Here is a 23,408-nt window from a genome sequence, read left to right on the forward strand (position 1 = left end):
TTTTTTTACAAAAAAAGTAAGGGACAAAAAATCCTGACCTTTTCAAGGCGAGAGTGAATAGGCACTTACAGGGCGAATATGTACCACCCTAGACTGCATCTCACTTAATACCAGGATTGCGTCCTAATTGACCTGATGGTAATTATGACTATAGCATCAGTTTATTCCTAAAGGTCATAGCATACTTACCTACCCGGAAAGGGATCGACCGACACCGTATCGCCATAATTTACTCTGGTATCGCCTTTTACCGCGCTGGCAAACGAGGCGAGGCGTTTACGTTACGGTGGGGATAAGTAGGTATGCGTAGTTTCATACAAAGAATACTGACCGCCTCGATGCGGTTACGATCCGTTTCCAGGTTGACGTGTGCCTTAAAACCGAAATACGCCTATCTAACTATAAAAACTTCGATGTCAATCTGAATGTTTGTAACAGTATTTTATTTACAGGTATGAAATAAACGCTGTACCACTACGTCAGAAGTCCAAAGAGGAGAACTGTGAACCAGTAGCTGAGTCGGTCACCATCGCCTCCTCAAGCAAGGCAGCTGATCTCAAGATCGGAGTCGCGAGCTTTTGCAAAGCTTTCCCCTGGCATTTTGTCACGGATAAAAGATTGGAGCTGGTTCAACTAGGTGAGTTTTGGATTTTTAAGTATAGTCAGTGTCAAATACTTCGTGACATCCAAAGCAGTCAAAAAGTTTGCAATACGTCTATGTTACATTTGGAATAAGGTTGTTTTGCCATGATAGTCACGAACTATTTGACGCTGACTCTACTAAACAAGTGAACGTTAATCTTTGTTTGTTTATTTTTCACACCCAAATAACTTAGATGGTATTTTTTTTTAATCATAAATCAAAACTTAGTTTACAAACTAATTCACGTCTTCAAAGAAATCAAGCAGCAATACATTAGTTGTATAAATGCTGTTAAAACATAGCGACATAAATAGAACATAAACCGGGAATTTTAAGATATTATTATCAGGTACTGGAGTATCCTGAAAATTGACTGTGATGTAGCAACAGATTTTATAAAAAGTTTATCAAACTGTCCAAAAATAGGTGTACAATTTAAATAAATTCAAAATAATCCTATGTGTTGAATTCTATTCTACTCCATGCGAATTTTGACTAAACCAATTTCTATTTCCCCCAACTTATTTCCGTGGGGTATTGAATATTGACATAGGAAATAGAAATAGTATTTGACAGAAATCACAAAATAGCATGCAACACGAACACATTCCCCGAATAAATTCTGCGGAATATCTGAAATGCAGTTATTTTGGCTTTGGATTTGATCTAGGAATATTTGGCCCACGTACGCTAAAGTTAGAATAAGCTAGTTTCCTAAAATTCAACTTTAGTCCGTCAATTAAGTACCTATATTTTTCAAAAAATATTGAACACAAATTTCTTTTTGCTGGTCAATCAAACAAGTAATTACGATTATGATGCGTTGAAGATCGGCGTGACGTCACAAAGTGCTACACTATTTTAGCACTTCTTGACATCACGGGCCTCTTCTTTTGGACTTTTGCATTGGAAATTGAAAGTGAAAAATACGTCGTGTATTTTTTGATAAGTTAACTGACGGACTAATTTAAACTCTTATATCTCGTAAATGTATTATTGTACACATCCTGAAAACTAAACAAAAAAGCCACTATACATCTTAAGTTACTCGACCTTCTTAGCATAGCTTACGTCTAAAAGTTAGGTTTCTAGCTTTCTCGCCCCTGCCAACAATAGGCCATTTTGGCTACCATAGTACCGCACATTTTTGAGATTTATTCCCCATGTTTATTTTGTCCCACTTTGGCACTGCAGTGTAAAGTCTTTTGCCAAAATTATAACCTAATGCTACTTTCAACTACACGAATCCCGTGAAATTATGGCCTAAAAAGCGCCAACTATTTCCATGGATTTAATTCACTTTGTATCTGCAATCTAGCTATGGCCTATTTACTAGCAGAATGATTTTTATGGGCAACGAGGAAACGTTTGTTTAATTAACTGCCCTCTTTTAAAAGAACTTACATCCGTATTCACAAACGAAGCAGCAAATCGAACGAACTGTGATTGGTTCGTGTGTCACCCTGTGCGTCCACGCGCACTGTGAGACCTCACAGTAATGTTTGTGAATACGAGCGTATTAGACTGGGACACTGATTTTTGTGAAATTAAAGATCTTCTGAAAACAAGAGGAAAATGTCTCGTACATAGGGTTCGTTGCTTTTTTCTTTGTAGTTATCTTAAGAATTTACTTTTTTTTAAAGCCTAAATTGCGCGTAGCAGTGAAATGTTCATCACGCTCGACACTATATTCTTCTCTTTTGCACGAGACCTAAGTATATCTTTGCTATCGCACTTGATTAAATAGGTACTATGCGTCATAGTTTTTTTACTTTTTGCCAAGTCCACTTTTGACCTCGTAAGATAATAAAATAGCACATCACATAATAGAAAACCATGGGATTAATATAAATAATCTCACAAAATCATTCAAAACTACCAATCTACCCAAAAAAAATCGGTGCAAAAGGCAGGCGGCTAAAAATACAGATTTTTCCCCGACCCGTATAATTTAGGCCCCTTTTTACACTACCGCCTCTCCCCTAATGATCCAGGGCTGCCATTAAAGTCACGGTTTCGTCCGTAGATTATCAGGGCTGCTTTTTACCTTAATTTTCACTTAGAATTCGGCTATTATTTGTAATGGCCATGTGCTTACTGACGAGTTTTGGAATGGTTATGTTGTAGTAAGGTAAGAACTTCATTACAATAAGGTATTAGTTGAGATAAATATCAATGAGATAAAATAAATTATAAAATTCATAAAATTAAAAATTCATAAAATTCATAAAATTCATTTATTTTTGCAAATAGGCTTTAAAAAAGCGCTTTTACACGTCCCAATATTAACCCTACCACTGCTTCGGGACAATAAATGGGCCAGTGCTGAGAAGAAGCAGCGCAAGAAACTCAGTCACTATTGTCAGCCTCCTTTTCAAGGTTTTACAGTCTTTAAAATATACAAATTATAGTCATAAGTATTGATGCGAGCTAGGTAGTTAAACATTCCAAACATTTTTATCCTTTATATAATCATCAACTTTATAGTAGCCCTTTTTCATTAAGGTGCTTTTGATATGTGCTTTAAATTTATGAATGGGCAATTCTACAACAGTTTGTGGTAATTTATTGAAAAGTTTAATACATTTCCCCATAAATGAATCACCAATCTTGTGCAGTCTGAAATTTGGAACGGCAAGTTTATTTTTGTTTCTTGTATTGAACTTGTGTAAATCACTCTTTCTAGTAAATTGCTCTATATTTTTGCGAACATATAAAAGGTTTTCATAAATGAACTGTGAAGCTACTGTCAGTATATTAATCTCCTTAAAGAATTCTCTCAAGGAAAATCGGGGTCCAAGGTTATAAATGGCCCGCACTGCTCTCTTCTGCAGAACGAACACAGTTTCAATGTCCGCAGCTGAGCCCCACAACAATATGCCGTATGACATTATACTATGAAAATAGCTAAAATAAACTAGCCTTGCCGTTTCAATGTCAGTTAATTGCCTTATCTTTCTCACTGCAAAAGCAGCTGAACTGAGCCTTGCTGACAAGGTTTCAATATGAGGACCCCACTGAAGTTTAGAGTCTAAAGTGATTCCCAAGAATGTTGTGGAACTTATGCTATTTAATGGTTCATTCTTCACCATCAATTGTGTGGGAACCTGCCTCACATTAGGTAAGGTAAATTTAATGCACTTAGTTTTGTTTGCATTTAACAATAAGTTGTTAACAGTAAACCAATGCAAAACCTGTGAGAGTGTGTCATTTATATCATCAAGGTTTACTTTACCTCTATCAACTTTGAAAATGAGAGATGTGTCATCAGCAAATAACACAATATCACATAGATCTTTTACAAAGTAGGGAAGGTCATTAATATAAATAAGAAATAGCAAAGGTCCCAATATCGATCCCTGCGGCACACCCATGGTAAGAGGTGCTCCAGAAGACTCAGTTCCATTAATACAAACTTTTTGCTTTCTGCCTGTGAGATACGAGTTCAACAGATCAAGTGCCTCATCCGAAACACCATAATGTCGCAATTTTTTTAGTAAGGTTTGGTGGTCTACACAATCAAACGCTTTTGAAAGGTCACAAAAAATACCAACAGCGTCTTTTTTACTCTCCCAAGCATCAAAGACGTGTTTCAGTAGTGCTACTCCAGCGTCAGTAGTACTTCTACCTTTGGTAAAACCAAATTGTTTATTGTGAAGTAATTTGTTGAAAATAAAATGAGAAAGAAGTTGATGAAATATAATTTTCTCAAAAATTTTGCTAAGTACTGGTAAAATAGAAATCGGCCGAAAATTAGAGGGGTCACATTTATCACCAGCCTTAAACAATGGGATTATTTTACTTAATTTCATTAAACTAGGAAAGCAACCTTGATCAATGCATGTGTTAAAAATGAATGCAAGGTGAGGAGCTATGGTGTCAATAATTGTCCCAATAATACTGACAGAGATTCCCCAAAGGTCCTCGGTTTTTTTCATATTCAATTCTCTGAAGGTTTTAATTACTGTATTACAATCTATATGCCTGAACTTGAGTAGAGACTGGCACTCGGTGACATTAGATTTTAAGAGAGACTCTGCAAGAATTGGCGATGAATTGATGATTGAAGAGTGATTGAACCCTGCATCAGATTGAAGTCAGAGAAAAATCGGGCTGAAGCAGCAACAGTTGCTAGTAGTATTATTTGTGTTAGAGTTTTCATGCATTAAAATTGAATTCAGTGCTTGATCATTCATTTAGTTTTTGTCGCAATAACTATTTAATAGGCTTAATAAATAATACGTGCTTGTGAAATGCGCGTTAAAGACCGACATCCAAGCAAATTAAGCAGCGAGCAGAAATATACTAAAATTATTCACGTCAGTTTAAATCTAATTAAAAGTTTATCATGTAGATCTTGAACTTCTCCTTAAATAACTAATTACGAGCTCAAAATGTTCATGTTATGACTAAAAGTACTTTTGATATAATATTTTACCCGTATCTTGCCAGAATACTAGAATCGAGCACCTTCGAAAGGGAATGTCTTAGAATATACCCCCTAATGTATTAGAACACAGCCTCCCGGGAATAAATAAGAATGAGTGCCAGATAACTCACCTTATATACAATTCAGCTGATGCATTATTTATATAGATGTATTGATCGTTGCCTGGGGAGGCAACAACAGTTTTTCCATTGGCCTGTTTAGTTAAGTGCGTTATAACTTGAGATGTAATTTTCCTGACTCCGCAGGCTTTTTCTACACATAGGGCTCATAGGGTTTGTAGAAATTGGAAGTTGCCATATATTGAAGCCTGTAATTGATTATAGTTCAAGCAAACACAGCCAATCTATAATTAAAAGAATCGGGTTATGAAATCAAGACTTTTACCTAATTTAAGCTTAGGAGATGAATAGCCAAACATTCTGCGGGTACTGCTGCATTTTTGTCCGAAATATCCGAATATTAGATCACATCTTTTCTTTTACTGGACCAGCTTAATTGCAGTAATGATTAACCGTGTTGAGAAGAGTTAACCGATAACTGGGTTCTGATTTTACTATTAATTGTTAGTAATTTTCCGTATGATTTCACAATACATTTTTAAATACAGATACGGAGTTATAATCCGTGTCATGAACATCGTAAACTTCAAATTCTTAATTCATTTATTCAATTTTGTCTTAACACAAAAATAACCTCGCAAAAATCTTTTACCACTCAAAACTAACCCACAAAACCAAGTCTGGGCTTGATGCCTCATATCTTTCAATCAAAGTATTCACTATTCACGAGTCCCGCATACGGTTTTTGCTAGATTAGGATCGGTCGGGATGACGTGGGGAAAGGAAGAAGTCTAGCAAAAACGGGGTTCACGTTAACACAGTAGAATCTAGCTGGTTTAGATTAGATCTGAGAATACGTTGGAAAACACTACTTCAGTGTGTATAAAATAAGCTTTATTTACTTATTTTTTTATATTAGGTAAACAAACAATTTTGATGTACAGACAAAATAATCACACAAAAAGTAGGACAGAAATCAACAAAGTATCATAAGCCAATGACAGGTCGCGTGGACTGTCATAGGTCGCGCGACCTGTCATTGGCCTATGATGGCACCGGCGATGGCGATCTGCACGCGCTGGTGTGTTTGAAGCATAAAACGAGCCAAATATACAAATATATCAATATTTTAGACTTAGTTCTGCCTTTAGAGATGCAAGATGCTTTATTTAACATGTTCAAGTGATTGTTCGGGGAGTCAGTTTTTGAAGTTTCTACCTCCACGAACCACTCCAACTCTACCCGTAAATTGTATACTTTATTGGCCCTGAGGGCTTTCCCAATAATATATGTACAAGCGAGCTGTCTAATAAGGTATGAAGTTCATACCTTAAATGAAGTTAATTATGCAGTAAGTAGATAAATAATTAAGTTACAGCTCGCCGATACTTGAAAGCGCTGTGAACGCTTTGAATTTTCATATTAATTTTAGTGAATATGAAAATATTCTATAGGTAAGATAATGAAGTGTATTTTTAGTTAGTTTTGTAATAGAGGCTTAATCGTTTTGTTAAGTGAAATATTGATTCTGGTATCATAAAATAATTGGAATCTTCGATGATTTATGATGTGTAGGTACTCGTTAATTCTGTTATCAAGAGTTACATTAGGTAGGGAACTAAAGAACAAACAAAAGTGTTTAAGAGGCGCTCTGTCTCTTTGTTGAATTTTGTAATATGTAGGTCTTTTTAGATTCAATTTGCTATGGAGATATGAAAGTACCCAGAAATCCCTATAAGACTGCTTTTATATATTTTTATTCAACATTATTTTCACAAAGAACTTACTTACTTATGAAAATAATGTTAGAATCTACACAAAGTCTCACCCGGCAGCCTACAAAGAGGATTTCCTCAAGACTATCCCAGTTTGCTAAGCTTTCATTGTAATTAAATTTTAATTAGCTACGTGTCTAATTTTCCAAGGAAAATCTGCAAAATTTACTGATCTCTATCTGACTTTGTTTGATCAATTATTTCTCGGGCTTAGAATAATATAATTATTTTAGATGCTGTGATGAGATGGGAATAATTTAAAGGAAAAAGTAACAACGTTTTATATCGCTTCTTTAAATAGTTATGATATTTAAGCGAATCTTTTGTATTTTTGGATCTCTTAAATATTTACGCAACTGGAGCATTACATTGTTTCGGATGTTAGAGACAACAAATCAAATAATTCATTTAGTAAATTAATAGTTAACAATACAATTTTAAGGTAAAGCGTTTTTATATGAAGTACCTAAGCCGTGTGGTTCCAGCAAATTAGAATAGAACTACTCTCTCAGATGTATTTTTTTTGTACCGTGTATATTGTAAGAGGCGACTAAGAAATATAATGTAAACATTTAGATATACTTATGCCTCCCCAACCCATCTTTCCACTGTGGGGACTGTAGGCCAAATGCTCCATTTGCCTCTGGGAAATTAGAGAGTAAACTAAATCACCTAATAAAAAGTTTCAATCTACAAATCACAGTTATATTCCTATCTCTCTTTCTACTTCACAGCATTCCAGAACCAAAAGAATTGCAGTAGTACCTACTTCAATCCACGTAAAATAAAATGTCCCCGCTATCCTGTGGGTTAATAACCGTTATGTTAACCCTTACGGAACCCCGTGTGTCCTTTATTAACCCCTCAATTACTCAACAGGTGGCGGGTTCATGCGACTCTTCGGGACGCACCTCGCGTCCCACGGGTCGTCGCTTGGGACGTATTTCAGGCTGCTGCGTCCCAGAGGTGTCCCGCTGGACTTTCGCGAGATATTGAAAAGAGTGAACACACCGTTCATGTTCTCCTTGAAGATACCTGGATCGTCATTGGCTGAGGTAAGTGTGATTTGGGACAGCAGTTGTAGGAATCAATCTTCAGAAATGAACTTTATCTATTTCGTCGTAAAGTCTGGGATTGATTATGCCCTCAGTTATGACAGAAGAAAAACAAATAGAACTATATCTATAATTCTAGTTTTGTTAAAAAAGAAAGGTCCTTCTTTAACCTCTAGCCATAAAGCTAAATTAAATAACAAAAAGAAAAACAAAAATATTTAATAAAATGCCTTTTAGTTTTTGTGGCGCCAATCCAATCTTAAGATTACATTTTCATTAGATATAACCTTTTATCGTTATTAACTTTAGTTTAAATACAAACTTCACAATAGAAAAACCTTGAACAATACAGACTTACGCCTACTAACGTTTGAAAATCAATCTATTCTATTCCAATTAATCTAATCCTAAGCATCTGTCTGACCTAGATTTCCCTATTGTGACCTTCAGACACTAATCTCAGGAGTTTCTTGAAATAACAATTCTTATAAAAGAATATAGACAGATACATCATAAATTCTTTATTCTACCAACAAGGGCACATCTAGATGAATACTGTGTCTTATGTACGTAGGTAATAGAAGTATTTTGCAACAAAACATTTAATATATGATATTATGTAAAAAAAAAAAAAATTTTAGGACCGAGACTGACAATATTGACAGAATTTCTTGTGCTATTTCTTCTTAGAACTGTCCCACATTATTGTCCCAAAACAGTGAAAGGGTTAACGCAAAAAAATACTGAAACATGTGAAAGTACTCTATAAACGGCCACTTATTAAAATTTGTAAATGTTATGAAAGATAAAGTTGTATTAGCATAATTTATTATGAGAAGACAGGCTCTTCTAAGTGTAAGACTAGGTACAGACTTTTTTTATTGGCTGATAGTTCAATCGAAGAATTTATCAGTATGAATATGTATGAAAGTGCAGTCATTACCTACACCGATTTGTCGGCTGATTTTCAACTCTTAATCTTACACCATCTTACTTTAACTGTGACAAACCTAAAACGTCTGACAAACTCCATACATAAACACCGGAGTTACAAGTAGTTACGGTTAAAGTTAAAGTGATGAAACTCGCCTTACTTAGGCCCAGAACACGGTGAAACGCAACTGCAACGAAACTGCAACTCCTAGTTACTTTTGAGTTGCATCTAAGTTTCTGCCATAGCGTCCGTTGAGAGACCACACATGACGCGACCAGTTTGAAACTTTCAGTTTCAGTTTCATTCATCATAATCATCAGAAAGTTGCAGTTGCGTTTCACCGTCTGTTCTGGGCCTTACAGAACTGTTTCAACCCATCCCTAGGCAAGACTGGAGTATAAAGCTATTTCCAGTTACCCTGTAGGCTCTATTAGGTTAGGCACTATAACCATTGTAAATTACAGACTCTGGAGGTCTCCTATTACTGTGTAGTTTGTTACTGGGCGCTGTGTAGACACACGGCAGTAATGGGTTGGAACTCAACATCGTACGTACATAGTTGTATTAATATGTTGTAGCGTAATATTGTACATAAAGTAGGTACAGTAGGTATCTAAGAGGTGTTTAAGACACTATATTCCTTACAAATAAGGTAACGGGGCTATTCCCACCTCTCGTTCCCACCGCTGCAAGTCCTGTATAGCCAGGATCTACAGCTTGATTGCAATAAAAACCCAACCAGTGAAAGTCAAGTTTATCCCGGGAGAAAGTAAACTGTCGTTGGGCCCGCAACGAAATTAATCAGAAGAACATAGGAGGAGTTCGAAGTTAAGATTGGGCTTTCCTTCATTGCAAAGCGGATGACAGGTGACAAACAAAGGTTGAAGGTTGCAAAGGTATGGTATAACATGGTATAACTATAAAAGTGCAGTCTTTTCTCTGTAGCATTTCAAGTACCAGCGAATCGAGATACAACAGAAATTAATTGTTACCGCGGTCTCATGTGACCATGTAGTGTTCCACGAGTTTTAAAAATCATGGTCAGAATCTTTCCAATGCTAAGGTTCGTGAATACTTCAGTATACCTATAGCAGAATAAAGATTCATCTCTACTCTAGAAAATTGCCTACATACGAGTATAGGTACTTTCACCTACAGAAAAGAAAAACTTGATCTTACGTAAAGAAAAACTCTTATAAGTGCGAGCTCCGAAGAAATAAATGTAATAAGTTCCTAGATTCCATTTCCAAATTGGAATAAAAACGAATATCTCGTAATAATTTTAAATGTCGCTTCGTAATCCACCTGGAGCTTCTCAACTCCACTTAACAATACGCTACATTTGTCAGAGAAAAGTAATCTTTGAATAAAAATGTCCTAATCCCAGTTAATCCGTTATACTACTTTGCCTTCCTCCACAATTGTGGATGCCAAACGAATTCCAACCTTATCTGGAGGATGTAAGACGTAGTTAATAACGTATTTTGCTTCTAAGAAGTTATTAAGGCGCGTTATTCACAAAGATTATTGTACTCGAGTAAGCAACCATAATGTACCTTAATCAATGTCACAGTGTTGTGGTAATCTTACCATCGAATATGAATCAGATTTTTGTCACAATCATTTGTCACTTGTAATAGTAGAAGAGTCTATAAAGAAAAACAATATTCGCAGGTTCGAGTCTTTTAGTAATTAGTTTTCTTATAGAAAAGAGTATCAGTCCGCTTTAGTAGGTTGACCCAGTTGCTGAATTGCTATTTCTTAGTAGAATTTTCGAAATTAATCCGCCTATATTATAATGTAAATATTTTAAGCGTAAGTGATTAGAATACAGGCTTAATTTGAGACTAGATAAATTTTGTGGCATCACGTATTTTAGCGTTACATTATCGCGTTAAAACAACGCCTTTACAAAATAGTAGCATTTATGTATTAGTTATACACACATCTCGTGCGTACCCTTCCCTTTGTTGGCTGCGGTCGAGAGAGGCTCAGAACACTTCCATCAGCGAGACATTCCTTTGTACTGAGGCACTTTGCCGTGTTTGTCCAACAATATTAGGGCGTCGGACGATATTTGTGTTACAATATAAATGTTTGCTGGGATTCAAATAGTGGGATTTATTACCAAAACTACAACATTTATGTGCGTAAACCTAAGGCACTGCTTTTTCCAACCAAATTTTTGACTGAAATACTTTTTAAATTAGAAAGCTAAAGATTTTGTTTAGTTGTACGAGCTAATCTCAGAAACTACTCCAATCCATTTATCGAGGAATGGCTATTAACATCACGCTACGACCAATAGCAGCGGATCATAAATGAAAAATTTTGCAAAAACGGGAATAATTATTCAAACTATTTCCACGCGTACGAAGTCGCGGGTACAGCTAGTCATTTATAATTTGGTAAACAAAACCAACGAACAGTTTAATAATTTATACTATGGCTCGTCTTTTAATCCATTACTGTTCTCTTATAAAGAAACCAATAAATAATAAATGTTTCAAATTTCCAGATCCAGACACTACAAGACTTGGCATTTTGCTCTCGTTTACTTTTATTACATTGAAGTTCTATCAATAAAATTGGATTTTTTATTAGAAAAGACATCTTTATTCGTCATGTTCAAGTCCATCAAGTTTTTATTGTAATAAGAAAACATTTTCAACTCACACCACAATGCAATGTAATATGATAGAAGAAAATAAATGAGACTCATTAACGCCCATATTCATTACTATTAGATCTCACAGTGCGCGTGGACGCACAGGGCGACACACGAACCAATCACAAAGCTCTATTCAACGCTGTGCGTTCGATTGCAAGCATCGTTTGTGAATACGGGTGTAAGTGTGATGAAGTGATAACTTTGTTTCAAATAAAAATTAAATTACAGTAAGTTTCAAAACAGGCAATTACTTCACATTATAAATACGAGTTCATAGTAGATTTAAACGTATGTATTATTAACTAATTTCATTTTTAACAAGCCTTAAAATTAGTCTGTTGGTGAGGCGTTGTCACCTGGGTTTAATTGGTCGAAGACATTGCTTTGAAATGGCCTACCTACCTCGAGAAAAGAATCATGTCCAACGTTCCAAGTAGATAGATAAAGATAAGATAAAAGATCATTTATTCACCGAGACAAGGTAATACAACAAGGTAGATGTTACAATAGTTATACAGTTCAGCTTATCTCACCAGCAAGCTAGTGTGTGATTATTACATTTTTTTTTATTGACCCATGGATAGTTAAAAAAAACAGAACTTTCCAACTACAAACAAACACTAATGATCACAGTAGGCAAACACTAATGATCCGAGGATTTTTCTAATCAAATTCCATTACAAAGAGCGTTTTAACCCAAACGGGTCTTCTAACAAAATGACAATGAAGAAGATTCGGGATCAGAATGAAGCTCGTTACGGTGAATTTGCTAGCTATGTAAATAGTGGTGTGTCCGTCCCTTAACTATGTTTGCTCAAGGAATTGAGCCGACCTCGGATCGTGGACGTAAATTTTACTTATTTTCCTGGATGGGGCACTGAAATTCCATTTTAAGCCGCTTTCACATTAGGGCGCGCGTGAGAAGCGCGACAGCAGCGCGGCGGCGGCGTTTTTATAATGTGAAGGCAGGCATCGTCGTCATATATACAGGGTGGAATTTTGTAATGCCACCTGGAGGGAAAGTACTCTTAATACTATAGATAGAACATTTTACTCAATAAAAACATTCCTTTATTTTTGAAAAGAAAGAGAACTGCATTTAAAGATTTTCGAAAATTTTCGAAAATTCACCACCATACCATAAAATTTTCTGTAAATAATTAAAATAATTTAAGATTTCATGGTTTTCCTTTTATTTTATCTATTAAGTTTGTTAGAGAGGATTCATCCTTATACTTAACCCTAACGATCGATGCAATAAAAATACAGGATGTAATTTTTAATAAATTTTAGTTGGTTCGATTCCCGGGTGTGGCAAACTTAGAAATCTTTGAATGCAGTTCTACATATTTCTTTTCCTAAATTAAGGAATATTTCCTTTGAGTAAAATTTTCTATCTACAGTATTAAGAGTACTTTCCCTCCAGGTGGTATTAAAAAATTCCATCCTGTATAGTAGTACTTGAAATTATCGGTAGCGCGTCTGTTGCGCGTTTGTCGCGCTGCTAAAGTCACCTAAATGTGAAAGCGCTCTTGGGATCGGATACCGGATGACCCGGGTGGATGTATCGGACAACAGCATATAAAAGCTAACATCTTACCTCAATAGTTGTTTATGTACTAGCTTTTGCTCGCAGCTTTACCCGTGTGAAATTTACTTTGTCAAATATCTAGATCAATCATAGCCTATATGTTATTCTAATGTTAAACAATAACACTGATTTTTTCACTAGTATCTTAACCTAACAATAAGGGCTCTTTCAAATTAGACGTTTTGAGCTGGACGGATGTCGTGCGTACTTATGCAAGTCCGCACACTTTACTGTTGGTACTTGTCAATGTTATTCCGACGCAATTACTCGTACCTATCATACAATTTTCCCTGTGAGGTCCTACAAACGAACGACAACCGACTGTTTCAATACGTCTAATTTGAAAGAGCTTTTAACTTCAGATTTAATTCACATTCACATTTAGACAAAACTGAGATAGTAACTTAAGTTTTATTCTTATCCCATCTTGAAATAGAATCCAGGAACGAATTGTCACTAAGTGTATTTTCACCTGCAGACTTAAAATTCTTGATTGATTCATGAACCATGACTACAAAAATCTTTATTACTTTTCATTTCATTTCCACATCACCATCATCACAATTTCCATACAGAGAAAATAAGCCAAATGGGCATCTCCAAGAAATGGATTTGGTTAAAATATTGCCATTAATGCTTCAGTAAATGGGCCCCATTACTAAGAACAAAGTCATTACCTCGCCTACCTTAGATGGGTGAAGGAATAAAATTTTATTGCTGTTAGGTAAATGAACGAAAAAATCATAGAAATACAATTATTTCAATGTATAAGTATGTCACTCAATGAGAGTTGAGGCCGTCAACACACGCAATCGTTTGTATAGTTGTTGCAATTCACGAAGGCGAATGAGCTTTACATGTGTAGTGGCTCGCTACTGTTCGTTTTTCTAAAGTTATGATAGACATTACACTGCATGTACAGTGTACACGTACACACACAAGTTACGAATTATACCTTTTTGTATACGCTGTCTGCGCTGACGTCTTGCATAGTCCGACTAATGCTCTCTGTCTCGCTTGCAGTCACATAAAAGAGAGTGGTAGCTATTAAATTTGATATTTGAACTTTCGTTGAGCGGCCTATATTTACCTCCTCAAATTGAAAAATGAATGCGTTCGAAACAAAAGAAAACGATAAATAAAACACCCTGAAGCACTGGCCATTACATTTAGAAGAAATAATTACACAAAAATAACTTTGATGGCATATATTTTCCGTTTTAGCTAAAATAACTTAAAAAAACTGAACGTTTCTTTTGTAAAGGGACATCTATGCTTTTCTCTTTCACAATTTCAGTTCCATACCTGTAAAATTGAAAATTTGTGTTGTCTTATTACGATCCACTTTCTAAGGGTAGAATTTATAGCCTCAAATGAATTTTTACACTTCCAATTTATGTGAGTTTTCCCAAAATCCTGTGGAAGCTTTATTGATATGCAAATATATCTTATTTAGATCCTTTGGCGTATCCATAAAATTGTGAATAAGTAAATAGGCTCTTTTGTAATATAAATTTCGGGTATCGAGTGTATTGTGTTGAGACTTAAGCTTTTTTCTACACATTGGCCGAGATATACCGTTTCGCCTTTTTCATGTGCACGTAATGAAGCGCACTTGAACTATTCCTCAACGCATAAGGAAAAGTTGCGTTGGAAAACCACTAAAAGATGCACTTGAAATTAGGTGCGCTTCGAGGAATAAGTATCTCATTATTCTCATTGAACTGACCACCTGAACTAGTGGTTTGTCAGAATACCATGTGAGATGATTAATTTATTTTATAACTGTCGCATGGTAAATTCTCATAAATACATCCGATCGTATACATATTTATTTGTAATCGATTCCCCGTAATACACACAGGAAAACCTACTTTTATTGGTCTTGTTTCGATCAAATTGTGTATTTACATAAAAAAAGTATTTGCGCGGTTGTTTCTTCGAACTTTCAAAATAAACAACTACTCTACTAACAAATTAATAGCTGTTTCAATAAATTAGATTTCCTACGGGACGCCATTTTTAGACTCATTAGTAGTTCTTTTGTTATCCGTAACAAAGAGTTTGGATTGAATTAGGTCAGCTCTATTAATTAAAAGTTTGAAGACTGTATCCATTCGGAGTATTTTTAATCTGGAAAAGTGTGGTAAGATTCTTTAATAACAGTTTTATTAAAGTTTCTAAACTTTATTACTGAAAAGAAGTTATGCGACGTGAATTACTTACTAACTAGCAGTTTTAATAACGCTGTTAATAAAAGAGCTTTTAAAAACTTTACGGTCATTACTTTGAAAAAAGAAAACGATAAAACAAAAGAATAAACTTATCATATCTATAACTACGTGATATTTTGACGGATTCAACCTCAATACGTTGGAATAATTTACGTAAGATCGCTCGTACCTACTAATTTACGTAGAAGATTCAGTGCTCGTAAATGTACAGAAGACAACGTCAACTTTACGTCATTATTATTGTTAACGTTGTCACATAATATTTTATTCCCGTATTCACAAACGATGCTTGCTTAAGTGAAGTATCAAATCGAACGCCCAGCGTTAAATAGAGCTCTGTGATTGGTTCGTGTGTCACCCTGTGAGTCCACGCGCCCTGTGAGACCTCATAGTAATGTTTGTGAATACGCTCGTTAGAGTTCGTTCGTTCGTTCGTTTCAGCCAAATGACGTCCACTGCTGGACAAAGGCTTTCCACAATGAACGGTCCTGCGCTGCCCGCATCCAGGCTCTTCCCGCGACCTTTACCAGATCGTCGGTCCACCTAGTAGGAGGCCTGCCCACGCTACGTCTTCCAGCCCGTGGTCGCCACTCGAGAACTTTCCTGCCCCAACGGCCAACGTCTCTACGAGCTATGTGCCCCGCCCACTGCCACTTGTTTTTAGAAATTCTGCGAGCTATGTCGGTTACTTTGGTTCTCCTGCGGATCTCCTCATTTCTGATTCGATCACGCAGGGAAACTCCGTGCATAGCCCGCTCCATCCGAGCATAGCTCGTTAGAGTGCTTTTCCATTACTTTTTCAAGAATCTCTATGTGCTGTAACTAACTGCTACTAAATGAACTCTAAGGCATGAGTTGCACCACCTTATTTTAACCGTAACAATAACAATGACCGGTGCTTTTTGTATGAAGTTTGATAGATTTTTGACTTTTGTTAAAATTAAAGTAAAATGGTGCAACCCAGCCAAACTAAAGGTTCTATAAGGAATAGGACATTGCTTTTTCTGACCTTTCCTCAATACAAAGGCCGTAAACATTATTGTGGAACGGAATTGACAGGACTACAGTCCCTTGCTAGATTAATGACTGACCACACATTGCCTTCATTCGTTTGGCCCAACGATCAATATGTGCCGTCTCTTTCCTGGAGGAAAGACCGTTAATACTGATTAGCGTGTTTTTGGCCTGGACTATTTGTACTTCTTATGTCGTAAGTAGAACTGAACTCATTATCCCTGGTGTCAGACTTTTTGAACCATCTTTAAATATCGATCATATAAGATCGACGCTAACGGTTTAATTCGTCGATACGATCACGGATGTAAAAAATCTATCCCGAAGCCGAAGGCAACTTATTCTCCACATCATGAGGATCATTTTTTTTTTTCGAGACCATACCTGGGAACCTTTTGGTTTTGGAGATATTGAAGGTCAAAGTCACAAATATTCCTTTCCGAAAAAGCAAAGGTAAAAAAGATTTTATAAAAGGTGACTTGACAGGCCTCCTCAAGCAGTCTAGCCAGTGTGGGAACGCGTTTTCGGTAACGCGTTCTTTATTTTTATTTACCTTTGTAAATTAGAAAGGGTTCATATGAAAGACAATTCATATGTACACTTTAACGTGACTCACACTGTATAATTTCTTTTTTGTAATGGTCTTGATATCAGTTTGTTTTGGACTTTGTAAACTAGGTACTAGGTATGCTTAATGAAAACTAGAATTGCAGTAGGGTATGTTTGGATATTGCTAGGAAAAGAAATGTGTTTACTGAAATCACTAAAAACATAGAGAGTTCGGCGTCTATGGCTTTATTTATGAGAAATGCTACCGATTCCTATTGGGGCGTACAAACCAATGTCTGGCAGGCTTACAGTGTCCGATCGCCCGTTAGAAATGTATCACAGTGCCCCAGAATCCATTGTTTTTAGTACGTTGTGGTACAGTTTAGCTGAGGAAATTTTATATGTGAGATTTTTTAAATTTTATTCACACTAGCTGTGCCCGCGACTTTGTACGCATGATAATAGTTTGAATAAGTTTTTTTAAAACATTTTTCTTTATTTTCCACCCATATTATTGACTGAATGGTGATGTTAATAGCCTTCCTCGATAAATGGGCTATCCAACACAATATTTTTTCAAATAGGACCTGTAGTTCCTGAGATAATCGCGTTCAAACAAACAAACTCTTCAGCTTTATTAGTATAGATCTGTGTGTATAGAATTCATTTTACTCTCTATGTTGTACGATACTGAGATTACAAATCTACTGAACAATGTTAGGCTTAATTTTGAGCGGATCGTTTTCTGCTTCTCAGCATAGGATCAGGGTATTGTTGGTTTACCAAAGTCAAATGAAACAGTAAAATTATACAACTAGCATAATAATAATTATAAAAAAACGATGTAACCTCCTAAAATAGTGACAGTGAACAGTTTCTTTAACAAAAAGTTGCCGCTATTTTTTATAGTTGTAATATTAAGGCCCCATTATTTTTTTTTCATACCAGTAAGCAGTAATCCATTAGTTATTCCTTTGAAGCAAGAATTAAAAAAAAATACAGACATATTTAACTTTCTTGTGATAATTTTCATAATTGCCGATATAGTTCAAATCCGATTACAGCAGCGTGACGTATTGCAGCGATGCAATGATTTCTGACAAAGTTTATAATAATATGTATTTCATATCGTACGATGCTATTTCATAGGCATACTTACTTAAAGACCAGTAGTGTCGTGACGACCTACTACTGCTATGTAGTCGTTAAAAATCTTAATATCAAAAAAAGCCAGAAGTAACTACTTACTGACATTATTGACTGAGTTTCTTTCGCTGCTTCTTCTCAGCACTGGCCCATTTATTTTCCTGACGCAGTGGTAGGGTAAATTTTGGGACGTGTAAAAGTGCCTACTTGCATAAATAAATTCGTTTTGTGAGTTTTACTACTTTCATTTGACTATGTCTTGACCGAACATTTACTCTGGAATCAATCTCCTAGCTCTCCCTAATACATGATGCTCGTATGTAAGGTAAATAGGACGTTATACTCTTTTCTCGGAATACGTTTTCTCATCAAGCAACCGAATAGGTTCATGTTTATATGTAGATTAGAAAAGAAAGAGGGGATGAAGTATATTTTGGTAAGTAAATAGATATTTTCCTTTATTTTCGTCTTATACATTGTAATTAACCAATGGATTGAATGGATACTTTGATATCAAAAGCTGGGTTTCAGCATCTTACTTGAACTAATTTAAATCAACGTCAAAAGTCTGTCAAACTCCATACAAAAACACCTGTATACAGTAGGCGCGCGAGTTCATGTCCATCCTGAGGAATGCGGTAGTGCTGTTACCTAACTAATTATGCTAATGTCGATATCGATAATTATTACCAATTAAGTAGGTCAACCTTATCTACTTATTCCATATTTTTGCAACTTATAAGTAAGTATAAGTATAAGTAAATAAGTAAGTAAGTAAGGCCCCGATGGACATGAACTCGCGCGCCTACAGTAGATAATTACCATTAATGTTAAGGTAGTGCAACTGAGGCTAACGCCCGTATTCACAATCATTACTATGAGGTCTCACAGTGCGCGTGGACGCACAGTGTGACACACGAACCAATCACAGAGCTCTATTCAACGCTGTGCGTTCGATTTGCTACTTCACTTCAGCAAGCATCGTTTTGAAAACGGGCATAAGACCTTTTCATTTATGCAAATAGCGATTAAATAACCGCCTCTGTGGTCTAGTGGTAAGACCACCTGTTTCAGACGCAGATGTCCCGGGTTCGATTCCCAGTAGGGTCAGATTTTTCTGTTCGATTTGGTTGGTGGTAGGGCTTGTTCTAAGTCCGCCTGGCTAGCTACCACCATCTTACCTAAGTCTGTCGCCATAACAACAATGTTAACAGCATTGTTGTGTTCCGGCAGTTAGAGGTATAAGATAGCCAGTTCCACCGTGGTTGAGGATTCCGGGTGAAGCTCGCATCCACCTTCGGCCTGATCATCACTTACCATCAGGTGAGATACAGGCCAAGAGCTTCCTCGTTGTGGATAAAAAAATATATTTTAAACCCCTTATTAAAAACCATTTTTTTTTTCAATTTCTCCATGATGTTTGTAATACCTACAAAGGTGTTAAATACTACTTATGAAGATCATTAAGGGCCTTCTAAAGCACGGTAATTAGGAAAGGAGGGCTTTTTGTTTGTAATTTACCTAATCATGTTATTTCATCATTCAGGAAGGTACTAATTAATGGTAAAGTATTCACTTATTAATTGATCATTTATCTTATTCTTAAAATGTTGTTCACTATTATATTTACTTTATTTTATTGGGCGTTGATCTACAGTAATATTATTTAAAAAACTAGCGACCCGACGCGGCTTCGCACGGTTGCAATGGGGTTTCTCGGGTTTTCTCTTCTATATTAGGTATGCATGTTTCATACCCATAAACCTTCCTCTTGAGTCACTCTATCTATTAAAAAAACCGCATCAAAATCCGTTGCGTAGTTCTAAAGAACTAAGCACACATAGGGACAGACAACGGAAAGCGACTTAGTTTTATAAGTACTATACTTATGTAGTGATTGATATGTATTATATGATAGTTAGGTAAGGCAAGTGACTACGACCTTCACTGATTGGGTTTCATTGAAGGCCAAGCTGTAGATCTTGGCTATACAGAAGTGGGATTAGTCTCTTATAAGTGACTACTAAACTACAGACCCGATTTTGAGAATTCTTTAACTAGACAACTGTATACAAAAATTATTCCTGATTTATATCGACTATTGTAACACACAAAACCATTCGGCCGAATTAACATAAAAGCCCCAAACTTTATACCAGTGACTCGCAGACCTAAGTAATGTTTTATGTATGTAGCATTGCTATAGAATAGCTGCAAGTTGTTGACCCAGTAGTGAGGTGTTGTTTACATTGCAAATAACTGAGTGACCCGCCTCTCCCGAGTGAAACGGCAAAGAGGATCTCGGAGTATTTTTAGACGTATACTTTATGAAAAAGATATTAGGGTAGGGTCTGGTTCTCGCTAAGTTTTGGATAAAACTATACCTACACAAGACTATTTGTTATTCTTTAATTCGCTGTCAAAACTAATTTCAGGTTTATACAGGTTATTATTACCGTTAAAGTACGTTAGTCCACTGGGATATTCCTTAATTTACACGAAATTAATAATCATGAACTCTTCTGTCTTTTCTTTTTTGAGATGGTTTTAATAATTAATTCTATCAAATAAATTATGAAATAAAATACAAATAGTTTATGTCAAGCTGTCTATTTTGAATAATTAATATCAAAATACTAACTAGTCCTGAGTATTCATTTAATGCAAAACGATAAACTATCTCTAGAATTAACACATTTGAGTTACGCCCTAAGCTCGATTCTAATTCCATCACAGATTGAAATTGAAACTTCGTTTGATTTAAATTAAAACAATCAAGAGCAAGGCATTATTAAATTGAGACTTGTCTAAACTACGAACCCCAAGTATTAAAACTATCTAGAATAAAAAAGTACAAGCCATTTTCGTTCATAAAAGCCAAAAGCACTATTGCAGTCGGTTTTAAAACTGCTTAAAGGCGTCAAAAGCAGTGCTTTACTTCACACAAGTTCCACATTCTGCAGCTTTAAAATAACATCGCACTACAGTAAGAAGATTTTAGTTAAAAGCCGAAGAGCGATGACGTTTTAAGTCTGCCACTTCGCTCTAAGAAAGCAAATTAGGCCCGGTTTCCACCAAGCCGAGCGGAGCAGAGGAGTATTTTTTGGAATAACCACAGTTCTCAGAAACTAAAGGGAGATGTGACAAGGGGGCGTGGCCGGTATCGCAGCAATATGCCCAAAAACAGAACACATTTTTCGTGAATGCAATGATGACAGCAGCGACGTCATAATGTAAACAGTCTACATAGCTTGCGTAGTACTAAAGATTATTCGAACGTTGAGTACTGATACCGCAGTGGATAATGAGCACATATTTTGATTACTTTGTGCGTGAATTTCTAATGCGACGCTGAGTTTTGAACTCAGCGAATTATTTGGCATCTTTCTATATCTCTATGGGAATAACCAATCGGATTTCATTATTTCCACTTCTCTCCCCGCTGTCAAATTGTATAGAAAAATTTGACGGCTCGTCTCCGCTCTTCTCCGCTCCGCTTCGCCTTGGCAAAAACCGGGCCTTAGGCTCAAGTTTGAACTAAGTTGAACCACACTGTTCTGAAGGTAAACTCTAAAGTTTTCTGCCTGTGTTGCCATAAGAAAATGTTTATTCATTAGATCATGCCATTGTTGGGGCTGAGTTAGCTGAGAAATAATGTCTTAAAGATTCATTAGTATTGAATTTTCTAAGAGATGTTATGGAGAAATTAGTATTATACATACAGTCTTTAAAAAGAACTTCATATAACATAATTTGATTCCAAAATGAAGACTAGAGTTTTTTGTATGTTAATTAATTAAACTTCAAGCAACCTGATTTCTTAAAAATACATTTATTCGACATAACATTTTAACATTTTGAAGTACCTACTACGTATAAATGAAAAACGTATGTAGTAAACAAATCCATATTAAGCAAATTTTATGGGTCATAATGTTCAGGAATTCAATTGTTTGGTACTTATTGACTCGGAAACCATAGACAATGTGAGCCAAAATAACTATTTATCTAATAATAACAGACTGTTCGTGCACTCAAGAATCTTTTTTATGCACTTGTTATTTCACTCACCCATAAACCAACAGAAAAATGTAAAAGCGCAACCGTCAGAGCAAATAAGTCAATACTGCCGATGCAGCCCGAGTAAGTACACACGGCAGCACATCAGGCTACCCGTTTTTGTTCCAAACTCGCTCCTATTACAACTGCACAAGAACTTACAGTGGTTACGTCGTTACGTTGACGTGCCATCGTCTGTACATATTAAATTTTTCTCTCGGCAAACATCACGTTCGCTCGCTACATTTTTCAACTCACCCTGTATTTTCTGCATCAATATTTGGTATCGATTATGAATATTGGAAGCTTTTGTGATAGTAGCCACTTTGTAATTGCGAAAACAACGCTTTGAAATGGGTAGAAGCTTTTTCTGTTCCAATACTTTGTGTAATTTTGTGCTGACGTGGGCTGTTTTTCAGTAAAGGTCATGATTTCAGACTCATTGAAAGACTGAAAATACCTACTTAAAACATTAATTCAGATCACAGTTCTTAGGTAAATGGTAATTGAATTACTTAATAAGTTACTACTAAGCAGCAAAGTAAGAAAAAGCACCAAAGTTAAAGTTGGCTAAACGAAAAGTGAAACGAAGTGCGGCCCAAACCTAATTACTAAATGAATTGTTTAAAAAAACGCACCTTCTCACTTTCGTATTTGGTGCAATGTAAATAGTGGCAATGGGCCGGGTACGTAGTGGACACAAGGTGGACCGCCGACCTCATGGAAAGGAAAGCGCTGGATGCAGGCCGCCACCAACCGGCCATTGTGGAAATCATTGGGGGAGGCCTATGTTCAGCAGTGGACGTCCTATGGCTGAAATGATTCATTGTAAAAGAAATAATGAAGATTGTAACTACTGAAGCTTTTGATAGTAACTGAAGCGGAATAAGCGATACTGAAATACAATTTTCATCGCTTCTCGCTTTCAAAGCCTGAAAATAGTGCATTTTTTCACTATCCTTTATACACTTCAGTCTTATTAAGTAAAGTTGTCTAGCAAAAACTCGGTTCCCTTTGAACAAGAATAACTTCGAAATAATTAAACTGGAACGCTACGTTTAGAATGCACGTTATACTTTCTTTGTAAATGAGTTTTTATATCGTTTTTCTTATCTACCCCTTGTTAATGGTTTCGAAATGGATTTTTGAAATTTATTAACCAAATTATAATTGCGGTGCAGAGAAAAGCTTTTGTTTTATTAATAGTCGACGAACGTTTGATGTAGAA

At 35.9% G+C, this 23,408-nt stretch overlaps 1 protein-coding gene across 1 annotated transcript in view; it reads left to right on the top strand.

Moving 5' to 3' along the window:
• Positions 1-23,408, top strand: part of LOC135081186 (head-specific guanylate cyclase) — a 141,841-nt gene that overhangs the window by 100,969 nt on the left and 17,464 nt on the right. Inside the window, exons 7-8 of the mRNA XM_063975931.1 lie at positions 453-637; positions 7,807-7,982. Coding sequence (XP_063832001.1) covers positions 453-637; positions 7,807-7,982 — 361 coding nt within the window. The remainder of the gene's footprint in view (positions 1-452; positions 638-7,806; positions 7,983-23,408) is intronic.

Source organism: Ostrinia nubilalis, chromosome 19 (assembly GCF_963855985.1).
Source record: "Ostrinia nubilalis chromosome 19, ilOstNubi1.1, whole genome shotgun sequence".
NCBI lineage: Eukaryota > Metazoa > Arthropoda > Insecta > Lepidoptera > Crambidae > Ostrinia > Ostrinia nubilalis.